At 50.6% G+C, this 10,213-nt stretch overlaps 1 protein-coding gene across 1 annotated transcript; it reads left to right on the top strand.

Moving 5' to 3' along the window:
- Window positions 1-97: 97 nt before the first annotated feature.
- On the top strand, window positions 98-8,373 carry LOC116523284 (geranylgeranyl transferase type-2 subunit alpha-like; the record flags this gene model as incomplete). Its single annotated transcript, XM_032238383.1, has 6 exons — window positions 98-312; window positions 2,455-2,543; window positions 4,966-5,082; window positions 6,362-6,475; window positions 7,925-8,012; window positions 8,131-8,373. Coding segments are annotated over 6 exons (772 nt in total), but the record flags the coding sequence as incomplete, so codon positions are not given.
- Between the last annotated feature and the right edge of the window lie 1,840 nt (window positions 8,374-10,213).

Consider the following 10,213-nt stretch of genomic DNA (forward strand, 5'->3'; position numbering starts at 1 on the left):
TCCCATCGTTCCTCCTCCATCCTTTCCTTCCCATCTTTCCTTCTTCCTTTCCTTCCCATCTTTCCTTCTTCCTTTCCTTCCTTCCTTTCTCGCTCCCTCCTTTCCTTCTCTCTCTCTCTTTCTCTCTCTCTCTCTCTCTCTCTCTCCTTCCTTCCTTCCCTGTGGCCAAAACCCTTGCTTTGGCTCCCTTCCTGGCCTCCTCCTCCTCCTCTTCTGGTCCCAGGTGCGAGCTCTCCATTGAGAAGTCCACGGTGCTGCAGTCGGAGCTCGAATCCTGCAAGGAACTTCAGGCCTTGGAGCCAGAGAACAAGTGTAGGTTCCGGATCTCCTTCGCTCCCACGCAACTCGGGCCGATCCCCGGAAGAGCCCTCAGTAGCAGCCTCAAATCTTTTTTCCCAAGTTACTAGTCCTTAAGACTTTCCTGACAGCCTGTTAGCCCCTCTAGAGGTTCTTAAGACCTGCCCCGGGGACCTCCAGTTTTAAGAACCTTCTTCAGGACTAGCAACTTGAAAGATACAGGCACTCCCCGACTTACAGCCATTCAGAGTTACAGCAGCGCTGTTCAAAACAACTCACAACCGGTCCTCACACTTAAAACCTTCACACGGCCTCACCATTAAAATCCGGGTGCGTTATTTGTGACGATGGCAGCATCCCGGAGTCACCTGAGCCCCCTCCCCCCCATTCGTGACTTTCCCAAGCGGTTTCCGACAAAACAAAATCGGGGGGGGGGGGAGCCGGTTCGCTTAACGACCCGATGATTTACTGAACGACTTCCGGGATTCACGAAGCCAAAAAAGGTTGTAACGTCAGGCTGCCTTCCTTTCCTTAGCAATGGAAATTCCGTTCCCAAAGGCCGTCGTGAGTCGAGGACTACCTATAAACAGACGATCGAGGGAAAGATTAAACGTAACGGGAATGTTTTATGGTGTTTAGCGGGACCTCAACGACCCAATTAGGCCGGGCGGACAACAAAGTTATTTTAACGCTTCCTACAGCTCTTTTTCATCCAGAAAAATATGCAGAATAAAGGAAGTTTTCGCCAATGAATTTGTGGTTTCCCGAGGCAGTAAAAATCACGTGCTAAGTCCCCCAAAACCCTCTTTTTATTTCAACGGCTGGGAATTGCCGTATTTTTCAGATTATAAGACGCACCTGACTATAAGACGCACCTAAATTTAGAAGAGGAAAATAACAACAAAAGGTTTTTGGCCTCCGCGCACCACATTTTCAGCCGTTTTTGGGTGCCCTTTTTTTGGCCCTTTTTCATACCCATTTTTGAGGCTTTTGTGCCCATTTGGGGATTTTTTTTTCAGCCCATTTTTGAGGCTTTTTTCAGCCCCTTTTTTCCAGAATCATGATCTGAAAAAAGCCCCATAAATGGGCTGAAAAAAGGCCTGAAAACAGACCAAAAAGGCCTGAAAATGGGCTGAAAAAAAGTCTGAAAATGGGCTGAAAAAAGGCTGAAAATGGGCTGAAAAAAGGCCTGAAAACGGGCTGAAAAAAGGCCTGAAAACGGGCTGGAAAATCTGAAAACGGGCTGAAAAAAAGTCTGAAAACGGGCTGAAAAAAGGCCTCAAAACGGGCTGAAAAAGGCCTGAAAACGGGCTGAAAAAAGGCCTGAAAATGAGCTGAAAATAGGCTGAAAAAAGGCCTGAAAATGGGGCAAAAAAGGCTTGAAAACAGAGCAAAAAAAGGCCCGAAAAAGGCCCGAAAATAAGGCATGCAGAGGCCAAAAAATGGCCGGCGGATGGGCGGGGCTTTGGCAATATTCGGTTTATAAGACGCACAGACATTTTCACCCCATTTGGGGAGATAAAAAAGTCTGTCTTATAGTCCGAAAAATACAGTATATTCATTCACAGCCCATAATGAGTCCCAAACAGTTTGTGAAGAGTCCAACAGGAGTCTGCCAAAGTCTTTCGGGAGAAGGCTGATAAGCACCCACCTTTCTCTCCCTTGAAATGCTGCCTAATTGCCAATTAGTTTTGCAAGGCCAAATGGAGCACAGAGTCAAAACAGAGCTTCAGAGTTTAAAACCGACCAAAACGAACCAAGTTGCTTCCTGCAAAAGCTCACGTCTGTTTGCTCCTCTTTTATTTCTTTTGGGAGAGGCCAATCATCTCCAAGCCGTACTCCCGAGTCGCCCCTTTCGTCTTAACTGTTCTTGCCTCCTGCCAGCTCTGCGCATGTGCGCACTGGGAACAGGTTTCCCCTGTTCCTCTGCCTCGCTGATGTCAGGCTCGCTGAGGCAGTACATAAGTCCCAGACGGCCCTGACCCCCTCTCTGCCTCTGACGCAGAGCCCTCATCCGAGCCTTTCCCAGACTCCAGGACTGGCCCACGTTCCTCCCCAACCTCTTCACTGTCCGACTCTGCTGCCAGTTCCACAGGCCACTGGCGGACCACAATAGGCTTGATTAAACCTGAATCTGCCCTTTTTTTCCCTCCTCAGGGTGTCTCCTAACCATCATCCTCCTCATGAGGGCTTTGGATCCCTTGGTTTACGAGCAGGAGACCCTCCGCTACTTCTCTGCTTTGAAGGTCAGTCTCGGAGAGAGTCCGGTGTGACTCGCACTTTAATCGGAAGCTAATACTGCGAATGTAGCATGCAACGTTTCACCTTAGCAGCTAGGGATTTGGGTCACTGCACCCCAAGAGGGTCAGACTGGGGGGGAAAACCCACAAATAATCCACTCAGTCCCAACCCTATCTTGGCAGGATGCCTTCTGGGGACAACAGCACCCCTGGGCATGTGTAGAGAGCTGTCCTACTTTCTTTAGATGGTGCGTGCACATGCGTAATGGAGCTGCGCTGGGACGACGGCTGGCATGCCTGCAGCGAGGGCCTCTGCGTGCCCCCTGTGGCACTCAGGCCGTAAGTTGAAAAGATCTGAGATCTCTCTTTCGCGAGGTTTTGCAACCTCCGTGTTTTATCCGACCACTTTAAGAGGGGTGGGCTTCAACTCCCAGAATTCCCCTGCCAGCAAGGATTTTACCAGAATTCAGCACGGATAAAGAACAAACCACCCCTTATCGACATTTTTTTTTGATAGGGTAACTTTCTTAATAGAGGGTGGGAATGCGGTAAACATAATATATCTTGATTTCAGCAAAGTGAAGGGAGAGTCCTCCAAGGAATTCCTTAGAGTGGAAGTTCGCCCATCTTAAATCAAACTGGCTAGGGAGTTCTGGGAGTTGAAGTCTATCCATTTTCAACCACAGCGGCTGGGGAATTCTGGGAGTTGATGTCCACCCCCTCATCTTAAAAGCATACTGGCTGTGGAATTCTGGGAGTTGAAGTCCCTCCATTTTACAAGTATGCTGGCTAGGGAATTCTGGGAGTTGAAGTCCACCTATTTTCAACCACAGTGGCTAGGGAATTCTGGGAGTTGAAGTCCATCCCCTCATCTTAAAAGCATGCTGGCTGTGGAATTCTGGGAGTTGAAGTCCACCCATTTTACAAGTATGCTGGCTAGGGAATTCTGGGAGTTGAAGTCCACCCATTTTCAACCACAGCGGCTGGGGAATTCTGGGAGTTGATGTCCAGTCCCTCATCTTAAAAGCATGCTGGCTAAGGAATTCTGGGAGTTGAAGTCCACCCCCTCATCTTAAAAGCATACTGGCTGTGGAATTCTGGGAGTTGAAGTCCCTCCATTTTACAAGTATGCTGGCTAGGGAATTCTGGGAGTTGAAGTCCACCTATTTTCAACCACAGTGGCTAGGGAATTCTGGGAGTTGAAGTCCATCCCCTCATCTTAAAAGCATGCTGGCTGTGGAATTCTGGGAGTTGAAGTCCACCCATTTTACAAGTATGCTGGCTAGGGAATTCTGGGAGTTGAAGTCCACCCATTTTCAACCACAGCGGCTGGGGAATTCTGGGAGTTGATGTCCAGTCCCTCATCTTAAAAGCATGCTGGCTAAGGAATTCTGGGAGTTGAAGTCCACCCCCTCATCTTAAAAGCATACTGGCTGTGGAATTCTGGGAGTTGAAGTCCCTCCATTTTACAAGTATGCTGGCTAGGGAATTCTGGGAGTTGAAGTCTATCCATTTTCAACCACAGGGCGGCTAGGGGAATTCTCGGGGTTGAAGTCCATCCCTCATCTTAAAAGCATGCGGCTGTGGATCTGGGAGTTGAAGTCCACCTTTTACACGTAGTGGCTAGGGAATTCTGTGGAGTAAGGCTCCACCCATTTCAACCACAGCGGGCTGGGAATTCTGGAGTTGATGTCCAGTCCCTCATCTTAAAAGCATGTGGCGATAAGGAATTTCTGGGAGTTGAAGTCACACCCCATCATCTTAAAAGCATCTGGAGTGATCTGGGAGTGAAAGTCACCTCCATTTTTATAAACGTAGATGGTTAGGGTGATTCGGGAGTGGCCACCATTTTCAATCACAGCGGCTCGGGAATTCTGGGCGTTGATGTCAAGCCCTCATCGTAAAAGCATGCTGGCAAGGAATTCTGGCGAGTGAAGTCCACTCCGCTCATTTAAAATGCATATGGCTGTGGAATTCTGGGAGTTGAAGTCCCTCCATTTTACAAGTATGCTGGCTGAGGAATTCTGGGAGTTGAAGTCTATCCATTTTCAACCACAGTGGCTGGGGAATTCTGGGAGTTGAAGTCCACTCATGTTCAACCATAGTGGCTAGGGAATTCTGGGAGTTGAAGTCCACCCCCTCATCTTAAAAGCATACTGGCTGCGGAATTCTGGGAGTTGAAGTGCCTCCATTTTACAAGTATGATGGTTGAGGAATTCTGGGAGTTGAAGTCTACCCATTTTAAAGCACAGTGGCGGAGGAATTCTGGGACTTGAAGCCCATCCGCTCTTAAAAAGCAGCCAAGGATGACAACGCCTGCTGTACCTTTTTCCACTAAAATGATCCACCTGGATGCGTTCACATGTCAATCTTGTTGATAACCCAGCCAACGATGTTCTCATGCTCACCTCCGTCTTCCCTTCGTCAGGCTGCAGATCCCATGCGCTCCTCGTACCTCAACGACCTCCGGAGCAAGTTCCTGATTGAGAACAGCGTCCTCAAGATGGAGTACGCCGATTCGAGGGTGGTGGATCTCGCCCACAAGGTAGCTGGGGAGAAGGGGGCCAGGAAATGGGGTGGGTGGGTGGAGGGTCCTCGCAGATGGGCAGATCTACGACTTTCCAGAGAGCATCCTCCGGAAAATGGCGAGGAATGTGACCACCTTGTTAATTCTTGGGACACCATAACGAGAGGGAGGGGGGTCTCTCTTCGCACTTTGTCTTCGTGAAAAACCTCGTAATGGTGGAAGGAGAAAGAGAAGGCTTTGGAGGCGTCATTGGCTTCCTCCTACGTCATTGTGTATTGATTTCCCAATGCTTTTTTGTAAATGTAGATTAACAGGTTCGGAAGGGACCTTGTAGGTCATCTAGTCCAACCCCCCACCCAAGCGAGAGACTTTACATCCTTGTCTGACATTTCTACACCATTTTTTTTCCCCCCCAAGTTAAAAGCAATCACTGGTGCTGGGCACAAATCTCATGTCGATTGCAATGCTGGGAACCTCAGCCTCGTGCAATACAGGTAGTCCTCGGCATACGTCCGTGACGCAGCCCAACATTTCCGACGCTAAGTGAGGCGGGTGGGAAGTCCATCTGCCTCATTTCGCCCCCAATTTCTTGCCACATGCTGTTAAGCCAGTCGCTGCAGTTGTAAAGCGAGCAACACCCGTTGTTAAATGAATCCGGCTTCCCCTGTTGACTTTGCTCGTCCGAAGGTCGCAAAACGGGATCGCCTGACACCACCCCCCACCACCCCGGGGACATGGCGACCGTCATAAATATGAATCAGTTGCTAAGCGTCCAAATTTTGATTGCGTGACCGTGGGGGTGCTGCGATGGTCGTAAGTGTGGGGAATGGTCATAAGTCACTTTTTTCATGCCGTCGTAACTACAAATGGGAGGATGCGGCCGTCATAAATATGAACCGAGCATCTGAAATTTTGATTGCGGGAACCTTAGGGTGCCATAAGGTGGCAACTGTGAACAACGGTCGTAAGTCGCATTTTTCAGTGCCGCGGCAACTTTGAGTGGTGGCTAAACGGACCGTTGTAAGTCGAGGACTGCCTGCATTCAAGAGCGAAGGAGGATTGGGGAAAAAATAGAGAATCGGACGGGCGTGTGAAATTAAAAATATTAAATGTTAACCTTAAAAATAGCGATATTAAAAATTATTTAAACGAAGGCAGGAGACTGAAAGAAGCCATGATTGGCAGCTGAGTAGGTTTACCCGCCTATAAAAGTCAGGTAAACATTCGGACAGGAATGTCAACGGTCAAAATAACAGTAACAAATTCTGGTTTTATTTCAATTTTTTGCTTTCATTAGGGCCTGACCAGCCTCTGCCACCTGGAACACCTGTTGCTGGTCACACACCTGAATCTCTCTGATAACCTCCTCTCTGCCTTCCCCTCCACAGTGGCGATGATGCGCTGCCTTGAGGTAAGTCCACTCCACACCCACCCACTCCCCTCACCCTCTTTCGGAGCTCCGCTTCTCCTCCCCACAACAGTCCTGGAACCATCAGCCACTGCTTTGCTTTCTGGGCTGAGCACAGGGTCACACCAGGATAAAAGTGTTCATTTAGGGCAGGGGTTTCAAACACAAGGCCCGCGGGCCGTATCCTGCCTGCGGAAAATGGGAGTGGCCCACATGGCTTTGGCCCAGTCTGCCCAATGCAAAGAAAAAACATCGGGCCAGCAATTGGGGAGTGCCATCAAGCTGGCCATGTTTATCCACAGCCACACCCACAATGTTGGCCACGGCCAATGAGTGCTGTCAAGCTGGCCATGCCCACCCAGTCAGCCATGCCCAACGAGTGCCGTTAAGCTAGCCACACCCATCCAGTCAGCCACACCCACCCAGTCAGCCATACCCAACGATTGCCATTAAACTGGCCACCACTAACCAGTCAGCCATGCCCAATGAGTGCTCTCAAGCTGGCCACCCCCACCCAGTCAGCCATGCCCGAGTGCCATCAAGCTGGCCACCTCCCACCCAGTCAGCCATGCCCGAGTGCCATCAAGCTGGCCACCCCCCACCCAGTCAGCCATGCCCAACGAGTGCTGTCAAGCTGGCCACACCCACCCAGTCAGCCATGCCCAACGAGTGCTGTCAAGCTGGCCACCCCCACCCAGTCGGTCATGCCCAATGAGGGCCGTCAAGCTGACCACCTCCCACCCAGTCAGCCATGCCCAATGAGTGCCATTAAGCTGGCCACCCCCCCAGTTGGTCATGCCCAATGAGTGCCGTCAAGCTGGCCACCCCCACCCAGTCAGCCATGCCCAATGAGTGCCGTCAAGCTGGCCACCCCCACCCCCACGGGGCACAGAGTCTCTGAGATTCACAGACAGATCGTCACACTCCTGAAACAAACGAACAAACAAATGTCTCCTTCAAATTCCACTCCCCTTTCGCTCCCTCTTTTATTTCCTTTGGGAGACGCCATTCATCGTCCACCTGTGGCCTTACTCTCAAGTCGACACTTGTTCCATCTGCTGTTCCCTTCATCTGGCCATTCGGCACGTGCGCACACTGGGAACAGGCTCCAGCTGTTCTTCTGCCTCACTGATGTCCGACTCCGAAGGCAGCTGAGAACTGCCAGACAGCCTTGGCCTTGTCTCTCGTCAGAGCCTTCCCCAGACTCCAGGGCTGGCCCATGTTCCTCCCCAACCTCCTCAATGTCTGACCCTGTGGTAGGCCCCAACACAGTGGTCGTAAGTCGAGGAATTGTTTGTCTTTTATTTTCTTATTTGTATTCCCTTCCCTTTCTGATTGTTAGCTGCCCTGAGTCTCTCGGGAATAGGGCGACATACAAACTGAAATAAATGAATGAATGAATGAATGAAATGGACTCCCCGTAGCTCCAATTCTCCGCTTTTTCCTCCCCAGGTGATGGAGGCCGACGACAACCAGATCGAGAGCCTCGAAGGGTTGCCTCCCCTGCCTTCTCTGGAGGAACTCTCTCTCCGTAACAACCGTATCCTTGCAAGGCAGGACGAGGCCAGTGTTAAAGGGGGGCTGGGGAGATTGACGGGGAGGGAGTTTCGGGATATCACTGAGCAAAGCCTCTCCTTAACTCGTTTTGCGTCTCTCAGGCATCCAGCGAGCCTCCGCCCTCCGCAGCCTGGCCACCTTCCCCGCCTTGGCTCAGCTCAGCCTGCAAGGAAACCCCCTGTGTCAAATCCCCGGCATCCAATCGGAGTTGGCCACGCTGCTCCCCAACGTCGCCACTATCCTCACTTGATTTCCTGGGAGGGGCGGGGGGAGACAGCGCCAGGGACCCTTAATTTATTGCCAATTAAAAACATCCCAATCAGCCTTTTTGCTGTATTTATTTATTTATTTGCATCCTGTCATTCTTGTTGTTGTTGTTGTTGTTGTTGTTGTTATACAATTGTATCACAGCGGCCAGTTGTTTTGCTGGATTTGGCATTGGTTACTAGTCGGGCCCCACCCAGGGGCCTAGGACGTCGTAACGTATTTTCGTAATATGCAATAGCAATAGCAGTTAGACTTATATACCGCTTCATAGGGCTTTCAACCCTCTCTAAGCGGTTCACAGAGTCAGCATATTGCCCCCACAGTCTGGTCCTCATTTCACCCACCTCGGAAGGATGGAAGGCTGAGTCAACCTTGAGCCGGTGAGATTTGAACCGCTGAACTGCAGATAACAGTCAGCTGAAGTGGCCTGCAGTACTGCACCCTAACCACTGCGCCACCTCGGCTCTTTTATCCGTGCAGATCCAAGCAGTGCGGCTTTTTGCATTTGACTGATGGTGATTTTGTCAATTTTTAACTGTTTTAAATGTAATTCCAGTGCTTTTGGAATAGCACCCAGTGTGCCAATTACCACTAGAATTACCACCTAGAACTCACCGTCTCCTGGTGACTGGCCCAAAGCCATCCAGTTAGCTTTCGTGCCTAAGGCAGGACTAGAACTCACCATCTCCTGGTGAGTGGCCCAAAGCCATCCAGTTAGCTTTTGTGCTTAAGGCAGGACTAGAACTCACCGTCTCCTGGTGATTGGCCCAAAGCCATCCAATTAGCCTTCGTGCCTAAGGCAGGACTAGAACTCCCAGTCTCCTGGTGATTGGCCCAAAGCCATCCAGTTAGCTTTCGTGCTTAAGGCAGGACTAGAACTCCCAGTCTCCTGGTGATTGGCCCAAAGCCATCCAGTTAGCTTTCGTGCCTAAGGCAGGACTAGAACTCACCGTCTCCTGGTGATTGGCCCAAAGCCATCCAGTTAGCCTTCGTGCCTAAGGCAGGACTAGAACTCCCAGTCTCCTGGTGATTGGCCCAAAGCCATCCAGTTAGCCTTCGTGCCTAAGGCAGGACTAGAACTCCCAGTCTCCTAGTGATCGGCCCAAAGCCATCCAGTTAGCTTTCGTGCTTAAGGCAGGACTAGAACTCCCAGTCTCCTGGTGATTGGCCCAAAGCCATCCAGTTAGCCTTCGTGCCTAAGGCAGGACTAGAACTCACCGTCTCCTGGGGATTGCCTCAAAGTTACCATGCTAGGTTTTGTGCCTAAGGCAGGACTAGAACTCACCATCTCCTGGTGATTGGCCCAAAGTCACCCAGCTGGCTTTTGCGCCTCAGGCAGGACTAGAACTCACCATCTCCTGGGCATTACGACTAGTCCCTTAACCACAGTTCAAAGTTGTGACACCCCTTCCCAGGGGTATTTCAATCAATCCGAATAGAGCTGGATGGGACCTTGGAGGTCTTCTAGTCCAGCCCCCTGCTCAAGCAGGAGACCGGATACCATTTGAGACAAAACAGCTGTCTTGAAAACATCCAGTGTTGGAGTGCCCGCAACTTCTGGTGGCAAGCTTTTCCACAGGTTAACAGCCCTCCCTGTTAGGAAGTTGCTGTTTAATTCCAGGTTGCTTCTCTCCTTGATTAGTTTCCATCCATTGCTTCTCCTGCCTTCTAGTGCTTTGGAGAATAAATTGACCCCTTCTTCTTTGTGGCAGCCCCTCAAATATTTGAAAGCTGCTATCATGTCCCCCCTAGTCCTCCTTTTCTCTAGACTTGCCAAACCCAAATCCTTCAACCGATTGTCATAGGTTTTTGTTGTGGCCCAGCAGGAGCCGTTGGAGCTGCCACCAGACTCCAACAGCGAGGGGCCCTCTGAGTTTGGCTCTGGAGGATGTGGAGGACCCTGGACAGGGTTCCGAC

This window comes from Thamnophis elegans, unplaced genomic scaffold (genome assembly GCF_009769535.1).
Source record: "Thamnophis elegans isolate rThaEle1 unplaced genomic scaffold, rThaEle1.pri scaffold_140_arrow_ctg1, whole genome shotgun sequence".
NCBI classification, from domain to species: domain Eukaryota; kingdom Metazoa; phylum Chordata; class Lepidosauria; order Squamata; family Colubridae; genus Thamnophis; species Thamnophis elegans.